The sequence below is a fragment of the Barbatula barbatula genome, assembly GCF_947034865.1.
Source record: "Barbatula barbatula genome assembly, chromosome: 3".
In the NCBI taxonomy this organism is placed as follows: domain Eukaryota; kingdom Metazoa; phylum Chordata; class Actinopteri; order Cypriniformes; family Nemacheilidae; genus Barbatula; species Barbatula barbatula.
Window position 1 is genome coordinate 16,651,928 of NC_136764.1, and position 16,282 is coordinate 16,668,209.

General features: G+C 37.4%; 2 protein-coding genes across 4 annotated transcripts; one reads left to right on the plus strand and one right to left on the minus strand.

Annotated features, from left to right (window-relative positions):
- The first annotated feature begins 1,029 nt into the window (after positions 1 to 1,029).
- On the plus strand, positions 1,030 to 12,205 carry elovl1a (ELOVL fatty acid elongase 1a). 3 transcript variants are annotated; one of them, XM_079451662.1, is made up of 10 exons: positions 1,030 to 1,116; positions 1,252 to 1,343; positions 1,625 to 1,678; positions 7,886 to 7,975; positions 8,193 to 8,383; positions 8,591 to 8,671; positions 9,005 to 9,061; positions 9,167 to 9,272; positions 11,143 to 11,282; positions 11,442 to 12,205. In XM_079451662.1, the coding sequence occupies exons 4-10, from the start codon at positions 7,915 to 7,917 to the stop codon at positions 11,751 to 11,753; spliced, it is 948 nt and encodes a 315-aa protein (XP_079307788.1). In that variant the 5' UTR covers positions 1,030 to 1,116; positions 1,252 to 1,343; positions 1,625 to 1,678; positions 7,886 to 7,914; the 3' UTR covers positions 11,754 to 12,205. The 3 variants fall into 3 exon arrangements, with proteins under 3 accessions (XP_079307788.1, XP_079307787.1, XP_079307789.1); XM_079451661.1 differs by lacking the exon at positions 1,625 to 1,678 and having other exon boundaries at positions 1,046 to 1,116; XM_079451663.1 differs by lacking the exons at positions 1,030 to 1,116; positions 1,252 to 1,343; positions 1,625 to 1,678 and adding an exon at positions 6,671 to 6,984.
- A 455-nt stretch (positions 12,206 to 12,660) lies between these two features.
- cdc20 (cell division cycle 20 homolog) lies at positions 12,661 to 16,244 on the minus strand. Its single transcript, XM_079452577.1, has 11 exons — positions 16,040 to 16,244; positions 15,638 to 15,849; positions 15,411 to 15,556; positions 15,233 to 15,329; positions 14,947 to 15,072; positions 14,660 to 14,856; positions 14,410 to 14,504; positions 14,102 to 14,327; positions 13,896 to 14,021; positions 13,705 to 13,822; positions 12,661 to 13,618 (listed from the first exon to the last, which is right to left on the minus strand). Exons 2-11 carry the CDS (start codon positions 15,825 to 15,827, stop codon positions 13,458 to 13,460), a joined length of 1,482 nt encoding a protein of 493 aa, XP_079308703.1. The 5' UTR covers positions 15,828 to 15,849; positions 16,040 to 16,244; the 3' UTR covers positions 12,661 to 13,457.
- Positions 16,245 to 16,282: the final 38 nt, after the last annotated feature.

A 16,282-nucleotide genomic window follows, 5' to 3' on the forward strand; every position in this document is an offset into this window, starting at 1 on the left:
ACGTAATTGCGACATCCATTTAAGTCTGTGCTATTGATGAGCTACTCTGACCTGCTGTGGAAGAGGTTGGCCTTTGGTGCCTCATGGGTTATAAGTCTACTCCAGCAAAGCTACCAGCTGTGAACTCAATTACCACAGAGGTTGAGCTACCTGCTCTGTATCCATATCACAGCTCTGCACGGCTGTTCCTTAGGAGGATTAAATTGTGAGAGACAATGAGATTGTGTGAAGCTGAGTGACAAAGCTTTTCATCGTTTTTTTATAAATAAAGAAGACATTAGCTGTAAGCAGCAATGAGATGTACTGATGTATCAATTTACACTAGAATCGCAAAAACTTATGTACTTATATGTCATGTAACTGGAATTTTAACAATTTACAAAAAATGTTCACATATATATAGTTCAAGTCTATATGCAATTTATCAAATATAGACATATTGGTGAACTTACCACAGTGGATACATTTGTATATCTTTGCACATTCTGTTTACATCTATACTATACTATGTAATTTTCAATTTCATTTATTGTTTTCAAACATCTTAAAGCCTGTTGGGAATTAATATGTCATATTGGGATTTCTGTCATATTTTTGTAATAGCTTTGGTTTATAACAAAAAACATGCAAACACAATTAAACCACAATAAGTTACATCAAGGCTGAATGTTAATGTCAGGTCAGTCCAGACTGTCACATTTGTATTGGTATTTGTTGACACAAATGTCTTATATGTTTTGATAATCACAATCACAGTCAACCAGACAAATATTTGATTTGATTATGTTTCATATTACCTCACAAAAAAGCAGTACACACACAATAAAATTATATAAACAAATCTTACCCCCTCTTACCCCCGGACTATTGTTAGGCTGCACAATAAATCATATGACCTCCACAAAACAATAAGTAAAATGAATCAAACTTGCATGATAAACTGTTCTTTCATTTTATACATGACATTTTAATTACGTCGTTTAGAATTTCAGTAGGCCTATTTCTTCTATTCGTCGTTTAATAGATATCAATCTTTTGTTGAGGAACAGCGACATCTTCTGGCACAAGACAAAACAGCAGCAATGCAACACAAGAGTGCCACTTAAACTCTAAAAAGTAGAAGCACGTGGCTTTTCAATAACGCTATTCAATATTTGTTTGATGTTTCTCTGCAGAAACGTGTATTTTCTATCTGACTTAAAAATTGCCTGCTACATGTTAACACCTTTCTTTATTTCCTCATTAACAAAGTGACAGTGCAAATCTACAATAGATGGAAGAATCCATACCTTCCGGGCTTCCAGACCATACCGTTTCCTGCGTCATGATGAACGACTGATCAGGTAGGAACTCTTAAGTTATTTTGAATCGGTTTGGTTGAAATTATATTGCTTTTATGTTTCGTGTTCATTTCCTGTGTGTTGATCCTGTTGATTGTTTTGCAAAGTTATGAGGTGAACGTGTCTGTTAAGTTTAGAAGGCGAATAATGTGACTTTGGTGCACTTGTAACTGTGTTTTCTTGTTGTGTAGTTCAGTTCAGTTCATAAACTTCTAATGTTTTCACTGTTTATCACGTGTTTGGCTATAGGCGAACAGAGAGGTTAAAGTTGTGCTCTGTTGCAGATTTGCACATGATCTCAGTGACTTAAAACACCCAGACCTGCATACATGTTTAAGGTATATTGCAGATTTATCATATTGCTGGCAAGTGTTTTAAAAATTGAGTTTGAATTGATATTGCCCTAGCATCCATTTACTCAGTCTGCTCTTTGATGTAGTTGTTGTTTGTTAGTACAAACCATGCATATGTATTTTCAAATTGTCCTTGCTTTAAAACTGGTTGATTCATAGCATTATTCAGTAGTTTTCAATGTGTTTCTTTCATACGTTTTATTCAAAATTGTTTCTTAATCATTTAATTGTGGGAGTCACACTCTGATATTGCATGAATGAGTGAGGTGTGCTTTTAAGTTCTGTATGGCTAGGTGCTTTTCATTCATTTGTTGCTTTTAGTGACTTTTTTTAATATTCATATAATAATTATATTAATGTATTTAGGCATATGCGTTGTTCTAGACTTTTCGTCTGATGTGATATTTTTATATGTCCTTCTGAGACCTTGGATGTTCACTGTTTTTGACAAGCACTTTTTAATCCTTTTTTTTGGTTAAATATTTGCGAAACCCAGTGATAAACTAATTATAATAATTTAGTGCAAAAAGTAAAAACCACAAAACATGTAGATACGAGGTTTCAGAAGGACAACAGCAATATATTGTTTACTTCCATTATCTTTATGAGTATACTCTCCTGTGTGTAGTAGTGCCATCATAAAGGCTCATTACACATTGGATGAGAATTAGGTTAAAGGACATACAGCCTGTAGCTTGGAATCCAGAATTTCTACTACTACAAGTTGTTGATGTTACCTAATTCTTAAATGCTGACAACATCAGTGTCACCTTGAGACTAATTCGTAAGTGTATTGAAGATGTTAGGTATTGCAATACTAAAGCAGTATGCTTTACAATTAGAGCTCTCTGTTTGTCCCATGTAATTATTTTAAAGTGGCCATAACTTCGTCCGTTTCTGCATATCTCATATAAATCTTGAGTACTTACAGAATAGTATCGCACAATAAAATTACCCGTAGAGTCTTTAGATTGATCACATTTATAAAAGACAGAAACGAGATGTACACTTCTTTCCAAAACATACTACAGGTGTGGTGGGATGGAGGGGTTGGTGATGTGGAACTAAAGCACGTGCACACCCATTGTCCTCAAAACACAGACATATGACTCTGTTTCAATTAGGGCTGTGTATTGGCAAGGGCCTCACGATTCGATACATATCACGATAGATGGGTCCCGATACAATATATCACAATACATTCGATACGATACAAACGTTCGATATATTGCAATAATTTGTTTTAAATAAATACAAATTAAGAGTGAGCTAAAAATACATGTTGGTGTGTACAATCTATGGTATTCTGGTATGTTCATCACATTATAGTGATAACTCTGCAGACACAAAAGATTCCATTCAATTTTATTAACAAAGCTATTTATAAGAGGTATTTGTCATCTTGCTTACACAGTGTTACTGAACAGCGAACATATAATGTTTAAAGTGCATATTTAGTCTTTAAACATTTAAATGCAAATGCTACAAAAACTTATTTTTTTCAGTATGTTGTTAATAAAAAACAAAGTACATTAAAATCTATTCATAAAACTGAAATTGTCAGTATGACTCTCTTTTATATCCCACTCCACCAGTGCAGTTTTCAGTAACTCCGCAATGTTTATGCCAGTATGGCTCGTCTCATGCATTGCGCGTGTCTGTGGTTGTGATGTAATCCTAACATACGATGCATTGCAAGTCAGGGTCACTCGCTCTACCGAGCTAAGGGATTTTTTTTCCTCTTCGTAAATCCCGGGTACTTCTACGTCCGTTATGTGCCTGCGAATCGGAATCACATAACACAGCTAGTGTTCACCATATGCCCGAAGCCGGGGGTTTCAACCACACTGTCGCAAATCCTTACAAATAAAATACACCACCGACTCTGTTATTTTCTTTGCACGAGCTAAGATATACGGAAGCTTTTTGGTGATATTATATGAATTAATCTACTTTACGCCATTTGCTTTCTCGCACCCACTTACTTTTGAGACATTGCCCGTATGACAGCAAATCACAGCGACATCAACAGGAACGGAAAAAATGGTTATGCGATGAAACGTCATTTTGAATCCATTCAAAACATGACTTATTTAAGGTATCGATACTATAGGTTGGACTATCGTGAAAAAAATTATCGCAATAGTTAGCTGTATCGATAATTTTGCACAGCCCTAGTTTCAATCACCGAGTGTGGTTCATGTCCAGCATCTTTTAGCGCTGGGGAAGCTTCATCTATCAGTTACAAACAATCTCCAAATCCAGCGTTATATAAACCGTTTAACATTCCTCCTTGAAATGCCGTCTCACGATTGCAAGAGTAAGATGCTGCAGCTGCAGCCCCACAGCGCAGCCAATCTTGATGGTAAATGGATCTTCCTATCGCTCGTCGGTTGACGCGTGGGTGGGATAGAAGTTGTTACGTAACGGGTTTTCATGTTGAAAAAAACATTACGAAACCTATTTGAACGCTAGGGGAGTGTATTGAGCTCAGAAATACTGTGTCATACGTCCAACTCGTTTTTTGACAAGTTGATCATGTAAAGCATGAAGACAGCATGTTTAACATTGTAAAGAAGTCAGAATGCATGAAACACTGTTGCACATCCCCCAACAAATACATCAAAGTTAAAATGAAACTCCAAATAGTAAAGCTCATGAATTGGAGACACTGACAAAACAATATATAAGGGGATTCCTTTCCTAAAGTTTCAATATTTTACCACGGTGTCATTTATGTGCTAAACAAACTTAAATACGTTTTTTTAATTGTTGTAAGTTTCCTTTATTTTCAAAGTGTTAAAACCAACTAGGCGTGAAATATTTTCAAAAGATAAAATACTGATGTTTGACTACCAACGCCCTCAAATCAACTTCTGAAAGAGAGCCAACAGTCCAGTTTCACTGCTTTTCAGAGTGGGCTATTCTCTCTCACCCTGCTTACTATCAGCTACGGCAATGTAAAAAACTGTCCTCCTTGTATATTTAGCACGCCTCATACTAAATTCACTCCAAAGTGAAATAGCATTTATTTTCTCTTCAGAATCTGTCGATGTGTGTTTATTCCAAAGCCAGCTGTTTGCACATGAATGAATCGGCTGATCAGCAGTCTTCACGATAAGCATCTCACAGTCAACACAGGAGTAGCTATGGTGAAATCAGTTCGGGTCCTACAAAAATGTCTGTTTAAGCAAAATTCCAAGTTATGTTAATTGAGTTTTCACAGTCAGGAGGGTAATGAATGAAATGGAAGACAGCTGATTTTTTTAATTAAATTACAAGGCCAACTCAACTGTGCTTTCAGACTCTTATTTGTAGGCTATATAAACCTGCTTGTAAAATTTTGTCTAAAATGTGAGAATTGCTGTATTTGTATGTGTTTGTTTGGCTTAAACCTCAATATTAAATAATGATTACATCTTTTTTTATTAAAATTACACTCCTAAAGGCAAACAATTTAACATGTCTTCTAACATGCAAGATTGGATTAATACTTCGATGGGCAGTTCTGCTGTATTAGGCTGCAATGAACATACATAGTTTGTGTTGTTTGCCAACATTTTTTATTTTGTCTGAATAAATGGCCACTTTTCTCTAAAGATGTAGTTACCGTAATCTACCAGCAGTTAACAGTCTAAACTTTGACCATTTGTAAAATCTATAGGATGGCAGTAAATTTATAAGCCCACCTGCGATGCATAGGTATATAAATATAGATCGTATTTAAAGGCATAACCATTATTCAGGTGATGAAGAAGGAAACTAAGTTTACTAAATCATACCAAAATGTCATAGTCATAAAAAAAGTAAATGCAAACGTATAATGCTCAGGCAAGGTGATGATGTTCATAAGGAATGTGAGTGGTAATGCATCTGTTACTGCAATGCTCATCTTCTGACTAGGCCAACTGGCATACAGATGTCTGGAAGGTGATATATATATATATATATATATATAGTCATGTTGCAAATTGTATAAACTGTGAATAAACCCTAACCTAACTGCATTAAAAAAATCATTATTAATTTATATGTGATTGATTTTATTTAGGGTTAGAATACAGCACTCCGTGTAAAACTTATTAAACTTTCTGTGTCAGAGAAATATGGCTTAAGAGTTGAGACACCCCACTCATGTCAGGATTTTTGACATTCCTCCCCTCCTCCGGAACTGCTACAAGAGTGAGTCAGTTTGACTGATCCCACACCCTGTCCTCAACGTATGTGGAACGGGTCAAACCAGTGCTACGGGAATCCAGTGAAACTAACGTACTGTCCCCGCAGAGAACAAGCACCACATGGTAGCTGAACGCTGGAAGACTTTGATATATTATATCAGTGTGCTGTTGGTGGTGTGATTTATATAAATAACACGTCTCATTACAACACCTATAGCTCAAGATGTCGTAACTTGACGGATCAACAAAAATATATATCCCTTCATTTAGATATAACGTTATATATCTGTAGCCACTCTGTTCTGAGTTACGTGTATCTTCCCATACTTTCTTTTAACTTTTATTTAGTTTAAAGTGGAAAACAAACTTTGCTTCGTTTTGCCTTTTGTAACTAAACATTAGCACTGTGATCCGTATCAGTTTATGTCATTCAACTTTATTGACATTTAAAATCCTTTGCTTTATTCCCAACAAATGAAACTTTAAATTAGATTTGTTCAGAAATTCTAATTGTGTTGTATTGATATCTTGTCTATATTTTATCAGTTTTTTGTTCTCTCACTGGATAAGGCTCGCGCCCATATTCGTGACCCTAAGGAAACAAAGGGCTTTTTCATTGTCGAGCAATCCCGGTCAATTCTCGCCTACTTCTACTGCATAATGAAAACCACACTAGGTCCAGAACCAATCGCTGACCAGCTCTGCTCTCAAGAGCCAATCGTTGAGCTTTGAGGCAGGTTTCAGAGGGCGGTTCCTGACACGTGAATGCAGGTTGCAATCCTGAAACCAGGCGGGTGTTGGCTCTCTTTAGAATGAGCCTCTCCTCAGGTTTATATTGGGCAGCGGGTGACACTTTTCAATGCGGGCTTGTCACTGCCTTGCCAAAGGCATTCTTCCATATCCTCTGTATTAAATGAAACACCGCTGTGATCAAGGAGAACTGGCTTGCTGAGGGAAAAGAGTTGGGACACTGAGAAGAAAAAGTTTAGTAACAGTTTTATTTTGTCCGTTCTTCATTTATTTGCCCCTGTGGGGCAGTAGTCTGATCATTTCGTTTATTCATCTGTCTGTGCCTGGAGTTGCTGTATAAGAGTGTCAAAGGATAGACAACAGGTAAGGTTTAACCATAAACGTGTCAGCTCAAGCTGTAGCTCTATTTCGGCTTGATGTGTTAGAAAGGGTGTTTTTTAGTCTCTGTTTATGTTTGTTTTTGATTCAGCTGTTACGTTAATGTTTTCATTAGCAGTTCCTGTCTAGTCACTTAATCTGATTCTGTGACGGGATGGTGAGATATCTGCCTTTCTCCACCTCACCAGTTTAACTGGCTCTGAACTGTTGTACTATTAGTCATTGGAGGCCTTGTAGTACCAGAGGAGGCAACAGAACATTTCATCTATTGCTCCTTTGATAAGAAAATTAGTTAATATGGTGATTTATAGGCAGTAAAGCATCTTTTGTCGTCGTATCTCATTGTGTGTCTGTCGAACATTGACTCGCACACAGCCAACTTTGGAGAAGGACATATCTTTTTAATTCTATTATGTTTGTGTGGCTGATGCGATGCCTGTCTATGAGCATGATAACACCTTTATTCATATTAGTCAATTGACTTTAATAAGCTTTTCATTTTGGGTTTGCTCTGAAGGGTTTATCCTGAGGTCATCATTCACACACAAACCATAGAAAAGGTTGTAAAAGGCCCTCTTCTCAACAACTGTATATGAAATTGGAACAAAATGTTTGTTTTTTTCATATTATAGTAATTCGATTTTTAGGGAACATACCAGTCTTTAATGAATTAGGACCTGGTTGTAACATCGACATTATTTAATGTGCAGTGTCACTCAGTACAGCTTCCCTTGGCCAGCTGTTTCATGTTTGTTTTTCTGGGATGTCATTGTTGACTCTGAATCCACACTGTTTTGTTACTAACAGCACATCAATCTCTGTCTAGTTTGTACTGGCTGTATTGCCATTGTCTGCTTGTTTTATCACATTTACCTATGTTCTCCAGTTTATTAGTTGTCTGAAGATAAAGACAAGATGTTGTCGGAGATGGTTTCAAACGTCTTCGAGTTCTACGACTACATTCTGAAAAGAACAGGTGAGAGTTGTTTTCATGGGCATTTAAATGATTATGAAAAGAAATCATTTATACAACAATTTTCTTGATAACAGTGTTGGGGGCATAAAAACGATTTACCTCAAAAGAAAAATCTCCATTGGATAAAATGTAATATAGAATGTACTGTTAAGAGCATCATGGAACTATAAGGATTATGAGATCATGTTGGTTGATCGGTTTTCTGTGATTTCTTCAGATGCCAGAGTTCGGGATTATCCTCTGATGCAGAGTCCCATTCAGATGACGCTCATCTTGCTGGGATATGTGTTGTTCGTTCTATATGCAGGACCGCGATACATGGCAAATCGTAAACCCTTCCGCCTCAACACAACCATGGTTTTCTACAATTTCTTTATGGTTGCCTATAATGCCTACGTTGTTTATGAGGTGGGTTACTGTATTATTATTTTTTACATTAGACTAAACTTTTTGGACTTCATAACAATATAACTTTTTCTGTCATAGAATATGTCTCAAAAGATTTGTTTGTAAATCCATTCAGAGAAATATTTTCTGAATTGAGGTTGGATCAATCTAGTGCAGAGTCTCCATCTTGTCACTTTTAGATCAGCCTGACATGTGCTTTTGTTACAGTTCTTGATGTCTGGCTGGGGAACAACTTACACTTGGAGATGTGACCTCTGCGACTCCTCCAGTAGCCCTCAAGCTCTTAGAGTAAGTTTTGTTCATTCATGTCCTTCTCTGATTCCCAGAAGTACTCATCAACTATGCAAGTAATGATTTAAAGGAGTAGTTCACCTTCAAAAGAAATAATCTGTCATCATTTACTCGCCCTCTTGTCATTTCAAACCTGTATGACTTTCTCTCTTCACAAAAGAAAATATTTTGAAGAATGTTGTTAACAGCCCTCCATTCAATTGCATTGGTTTTGTGTCCGTACAATAGAAGTGAATGGGGGGCTGTGCTGTTCTATTACCAACATATTTCAAAATAGCAGAATTTTCATATTGAAGGTGAGCTAAAGAATATTTGTTATTGTGTCCTCAGATGGTTCGAGTAGCCTGGTTGTTCTATTTTTCAAAATATGTTGAGCTGCTTGACACGGTAAATAACTTTTTTTGTTTTGTTTGTTATTTGGTCTATGGTGTACACTGTTTTAAAGCAGTTGATTTCTTACCCGAGTTGACGAGAACTGTGTCTGTGATGCAGGTGTTCTTTGTGTTGAGAAAGAAGCAGAGTCAGGTGACGTTCCTGCATGTATTCCATCATTCTATCTTGCCCTGGACTTGGTGGTGGGGCATCACTCTTACTCCTGGTAAGTCACTTATTTCTGCTTACATTAGAGTCTACAACATTTGTAAACTTTTCCCTAACATATGTAAAAGGGTAAGTTCATCCCAAAATCAAATTTGTGTGTTTTTCTTTTTTTACTCGCATGATGTTTAAACATATTTTGAGACTCCTGGCGTCTTCGGAGCACAAATAAAGATATTTAGGTCACATCCGAGAGATTTCCAGGCCTCCTCATAGACATCATTTTTATAGTTGTTGTCAAGGTCCAGAAAAGTACAAAAGACATTGTTTGTCTTCCTCAAGTATTCCGCAATATCAAACATTTTGGCGAAGATCAGCTTACATACAGTATGCATTTTCTTGTAAACGCAGTGTTGCGCTTCCGGGTTGTCAGTCAGAACGGCGGCGTCTGCCCCCACCGAATGTGCATGTGTGGAAGTGCTCTCAAGATCCCGCACCATCGACTGACATGACAAAGTAGAATATATCGATTAAAGTCGTTATTTTGGTTTTTTTTTCGCACATTAAGCATTCTCGTCGCTTCAAAAAAATTTCATTGAGCCACCATGAGAGGATGGACCAATTTAACAATGTCTTTTGTACTTATATAACTTTAATCATTATGTCGAGGAGGCCTGGAAATCTCTTGTATGTCACCTAAATATCTTTATTTGTGCTCCGAAGACGCCAGCAGGTCTCAACATGTTTAACGTAATGTGGGTGAGTAAAAAGTCACACAAATTAGATTTTGAGAACTTACCCTTTAAGACCACACAATCACAGGGGATTACAATTATTTAACCATTTCATGCATAGAGTTTCCTACAGTGGCATATTTAGGGGTTTTGATGGCATAGTTGCACATCAAACACTACAGGGGACACTAGTGCATCATCCCATACACTCACATCTTCAGATGTACACTCAAGTAGAAAAATAGAAAGTTCAACATATTTTTTATGAAAGATGAAAAAAGGTCTTTGAACGTTTATGGATGGAATTGTTAAAGTAACATTCTACCTAACCAAAATGTTTTATTGAAAAACAAGGGAAATGTATTACTGACACCAGTATTATGTTACATGTAATGGACTAACAGAGATATATATGTAATTCATTATATACTTGAAAATACACTGCCCGTCCAAAGAAAAGTCACCAGCTGGTCAGGGCTCTGGGGTTGCTGCAGTTGGTCAGGTTTAGGTTCAGCAACGTTATGTGCCCAAAGAATGAGGTCAGCTAACTACCTGAATATACTAAATGACCAGGTTATTCCCTCAATGGATTTTTGTTTCCCTGATGGCAAGGACATATTCCCAGATGACAATGCCAGGATTCATCGGGCTCATTGTGAAAGTGTGGTTCAGGGAGCATGAGACTTCATTTTAAGAGTCCAGACCTTAACCCGATTGAGAATATTTTGGATGTGCTGCAGAAGACTTTGCGCTGCGGTCTGACTCTCCCATCATCAATACACCGGAAATAAATATTGTAACGTGACATGTTGTCAACGATGCCACGGCCAATGCAAAAGCCAAGGCGGTCCAACTAAAAAATAAAATAAAAATCACACATTCTAATATTATTTAATTATTGGACGGGCAGTGTATAATCTAAGACTATTTATCTTTCTTTTACTGAATGTGTCCTGCAAAAATATATAATTTGGCATATGACATGAAAAGTCATTATAACTAATGATATGGCTGGGTAACAAACATTTAACTTAAGCCAAGTTTATTATTGGGTCCTGAGGATTGTTCCAAATCTGATGTGGATTCAGTACTCTTTCAAGTTTAAGATGCACTGATCTAGTATAAAGATATCCTGTATGTTGTCATATAACAAATTATCTTTTTAATATTATTGATTTAATACCATTTAATTGACAGCTGGTGGAATGGGTTCCTTCCATGCTTTGGTGAACACGTGCGTCCACGTCATCATGTACACGTACTACGGTCTTTCAGCTGCAGGACCGCGTTTCCAGAAGTATCTGTGGTGGAAAAAGTACATGACTGCTATTCAGCTGGTTAGTGTTGATTCTTTATAAACGTGTAATCTTGACATTCCTATAAAATTATATTGATATCCAATGAGATCTGGTTCTGCATTGGAGACAGCGAAACTGAATTTAGTTTTCATTTCAACAAATCAAATTTAATCAATTTTTCTCTTGAATTTTCCACAGATTCAGTTTGTGCTGGTGTCTGTCCATATCTCTCAGTATTACTTCATGGAAAAGTGTGAATACCAGGTGCCCCTGTTCATACATCTCATCTGGATGTACGGCATGTTTTTTTTCATCCTCTTCTCCAACTTCTGGATCCAGACCTATGTAAAGGGCAAGCGGCTACCTGTTAGCAATGAAGACAAACCCAAACAGAATGGCATTACCACTGTGATTGAGCCAGTGGTAGTAGCCAATGGTAAACATTTGGAAAATGGCACTGTGCACTATACAAATGGATTTGCTCACAATGGGAAAGTGAAGGAGGTCTGAAGGAACCAGTGAAAATAAAGCATACACGACTTCACTTGATCGTGTCACATTAGTCCAAAGACCTGTTACTTTTTGTTTTCTTTGTCAAATGTCATTTTTATGAATGCACGGGAGATGAAACAGCACATGGGATCTGGCGGTGGGTCCCCTTTTCTTTTGTATTTATTGATGTTGAAGCATCAGGCTGGGGAGCACTATGCATGAAGAGAATTTGTCTGCTAAAATCAGCCGTGTTGACATCGCTCTGAAACCAGACAGTTAATCCAGATCACCTCTGCTTTTGCTGGCATGAGTCTTCCGGTTGTTTGCACAGTGTAAAGTTCTCGCAGATCTAACCCAAACTTGACTGTAAATAAATATTTCCTTGCAGTTTATTGGATATGTATGAGTTGTCCATTTTTTTATTCTGTTGATAACTTATCAGATAATAAACGCTTTTTATAAGAACCTGTATTTTTGCATGTTGTCTTTGTGAGGTAAAGGTGGATATGTTATTCAGAATGAAACCAAACAAAGGTTGTTATATAATTTCTCAAAACACCGTACTGTTTAAACTTAAAGGGACATTTTTCCCTAAAATTGTGTCATGAATTACTCGCTCTATAATTGTTCCGAATTACTTTAACACAGATAACGATATTTGGAAGGAAGGCTTGCTATCAAACAGTTCTGGAACCCCATTGACTACCATAGTAGGAAAAATGACAATGGTGTTCAAAAGTGCCTAAGACCTTTGCTGTCCTACGTTCTTGAAAATATGTTCAATAGAACAAAAAACTTCTAAGGCAAATGTTCCTACTTGGGTAATCAATAGGGTTCAAAAACTGGTTATAAACATTCCAAATCTTTTTCTCTGTGTTCATCAGAAAGATATTTACACAGATTTGGATCTCGAAGCAGAATTTTTCAGTGAATTCTCACTTTAATCAAAAGGACGACAGTGCAGTTATTTTAAACAATAGGCCTAAATTGTTTCTGTACTCACACAGGAGCTATCAAGAACCTCAACAGCAGCATTGGAAGGACTGCATGAGAATGTTTTAGTACATGCAAATAAGTAACTCGAACACTGAAGTAAGAAGTTTATAAAGGTTTATTCTGATATGTATGTTTATGTGTATTGTTAACTTTCATTCAGTCTCAATTGTGACCCTAAATTTACTTAGTCAAAGAAATGTTAATGTCACATACATGGAATCATCAGAATTTTGCGTTGATATCAAGGATTTATTTCTTGCACAAAATTTCCTAGTCTCTTGATTCTTTTTACATGCAATTGTATAACAACTTTTGATTAAAGTACTTTAACTTGAGTAATAAATTACAAAAATATTTGATAAAAGATAAGCACAGTTCCTTAGAAAACTTTATTTGAAATTATCATTCTGTACATAATTTAGTCATCACTTTTAGGGTTAAATAGACATGTCTTGAGTAAGAAAAATTGTACAAGTCGCTAAAACAGTGCTTTAGCTTTCTTTTAGAAATTCCATTTGACAACAACATGTGCCCAAACAGGGAATATTAAAACTATGTAGTGTCACACTTGACAAAGGACACCTAGCAACACAGTTGAGCTCCTCTGTGATTGAACATGGGATCTCACAACCCTATAAAAACCATAAAACCAAGGAGTTATTAAAACTACTATACATCATCCTTCCTTGAACCTCACCTTTGCATAAAAACAATTGCATTTTATATTTATCGAATATGTTGCTGGATAATACTGCTGGTAGGCTTTGGTTTTTTAACAGGATCCTTTTCAAAACTCTCCCAGAGTCTAATGGTTTCATCGGCAGCCACGGACGCCACAGTAGAAGCATCTGGACTGAGTGCCAAATTCAGAACTCTGTCTTCATGTCCTGAAGCAGAAAAAAAACATTATGTCCCTCATTTGCTTCAATAGTTCTATAGACGCAAACCTTGAAAATGTACAAAAAAAACTTGCCTTCAAGTTCTGCTACTTTAGTGAGTGAGGGGTATTTCCAGATGATAACCTTGTCATGAGCAAAACCATGGCCTGACACCAACTCTTTGTAATTTGGTGCAAACACAAGAGATGATACCTGAAAGAATGAAGAAAATAAGTTTTTCTGCCCGTACCATGACAACAAACATGCAAACAGAGGTCGAGTCTACCTGTGAGCATGTATCCAAGGAACTGATACAGGAGCCACTATTTGCATTCCAGATGCGAATATGGCGGTCACTGGTGCCTCCCCCAGATGCAAGGATGCTAGGTTGCCATGGGCACCATGCCAAAGCCTTAAGAGAACGTAAGTGTAAAATGTGGTAAGTTGGTGGTAAAGGAGGAATTCATATCCAGCCATGTGAATTCAAGTTACCTTGACTGCTCCTTGGTGTTCGCTTAGTGCATGGATAGCTTGATTCTCTGAGCCGGTCGTCATTGGCCAGATGTACACCATGTTGTCATTGCCACCACTAGCTAAATATTTGCCATCAGGGGACCAAGTAAGGCCACAGACTTCCTGAGTGTGTCCCCCAAATGTAAATATGTGATGTTCTGCTACCCGAACATCATGCTGATGAATTAAACCAGATCGAGAACCACTAGGGGAACAAAGAGCATGGTGCTTAACACATTTCAAGACATGCATCATTTTTATGTAGTACAAGATTATATTGGTCTTACCTAGATAAAACGTGATCGTTCCAACTCAAGCAACCAACTCTTGCTGAATGGCCATCCATGCTGCGAAGACGTTTTTGGTATTGGACATCCCATAGCTGCAAAAAGAAATGCAAGAAAAGGACAGAATTGTAAAATAATATATAGAAATCATGAGAACAGTATCAAAGGATATTCTTCCAGTAACAGGACCAGTTAAATTAAGTCTTATACAAATAAGATTGAAATCCTAAATCCTCAGGTCAGTAATTACCTCCACTTTACAATCACTAGTCCCAACTGCCAGGAAATTGCCATCTTTGCTCCAAGAGACCGAGCAGATGTGCTCGTTCTCATCTTCCATTTTCTTCAATAAAACGATGTCCCCTGCAGCAGCATCCCACAAATACACATGGTTGGCAAGACCAACTGCCAACAGGTTTTGCCTTCCCCAATCCATCAGGTTCAGATCTATAAAAAAGGACATCTGCCTATAAACTAGTTGTGCTTTTTAATAATCTTCAAAGTGATATGCGATGTTAAACAAAAACATTAGCTCACAGAAGTCATTTCTGATATCAGGGGCATCTAGAATCCGCTCTGGAACGGAGGAAATGTACCGGCTCTTCTTGATCGAGACCGGTGTGGGCACTTGGCTGTAGAGAACCTTCAAGTTGTTTTGATAACCTGTGAAAAATAAGTGTTCTGTTAAATTCACTCTATTTACATCAATGTTATACATGAATAGTATTGCACATTAGTCATATATAGCAAATGTTAATGTATAGGATGAAATAACTATTTAAAGGCAATGCAGTACTTGAACATTCATGACATACTACCATACCCTCGGGGGCATTTAGTGGTTTGCCTCCTAAATGCAAGATCTTTGCTTCCTCAATGTCGTATCCGTTTAGAGTCACAGACCAAGCTTTCTGATTTGGCTGTCAGAGCAATAAGAGACAGATGAGAAAAAGTGTCGGATTTCGACATTCAAAACATCACCGAGAAAAACAACCCCTTACTGCAGATGAGGCAGCAGTCTCTTCAACCGGCTCATTCTCTTTTGAAATAAGAAAGCTCGCTACATCCATCTGTTTATTATTTCTAGTGGGGATGAAACGATCCCCTCCCGCCTTGGAAGGTGTGTTTTGAGTCTTGCCGTTCTTTCCTGTTAGGAAACAGTGAATATTTAATAAGCAATTCAGATTCGATTCTCACGTTTACCAAAACCTGCACGCGTGTCTCTTACCTGGTGTTTTACAGGGTGTTTTGGAAAGGCTGATTGATCTGTTTGAACTCTTGTTGGGCGAGAGGGAGTTTGTGTTTGTGGAGTTGGATGTGCTAGCTTTTCTCTGCCACCTCGCCATCGGGGCGTTCGTGATGGGCATGTCCAATCTGAGGACGTTGTGGATGTCGTTCTCAAAGCCGAATTGGGCCATTTCTATTGTGGTTGTGATCACTCTAGAGAAAAGATACGGTCTTATCACATGGCGTACACAACATATAAAGAAATTATGTTTGAAAACATTTGATAATACTACATAAACTTTGATAATACATAAGCGACTAACGTTACACATTTACAAACCACAAAACAATCACGTTTTAGTTTAACACAAAGTACGTCATGTCGATGCACAATAAAACTTACCGATGATAAACACTCAGTTAAAACACGTTTGTTACACGTCCTTGCACAAGACCATTCAAATGTCCTCTGACTGGGTGAGGATGCATAAACGCCTGTTTAAATGGCTGAACGCGCGCTCTGATTGGTGAATTCAAAAAGCAAGCGCATTCACTGTTACCACGACGGCTGGGCAGAATGCCACGCGCTGATTGGCCAATCGCATCACGGCGTTTTCCGGAAAGTATTCTGTTGTAAAAGGTCTGG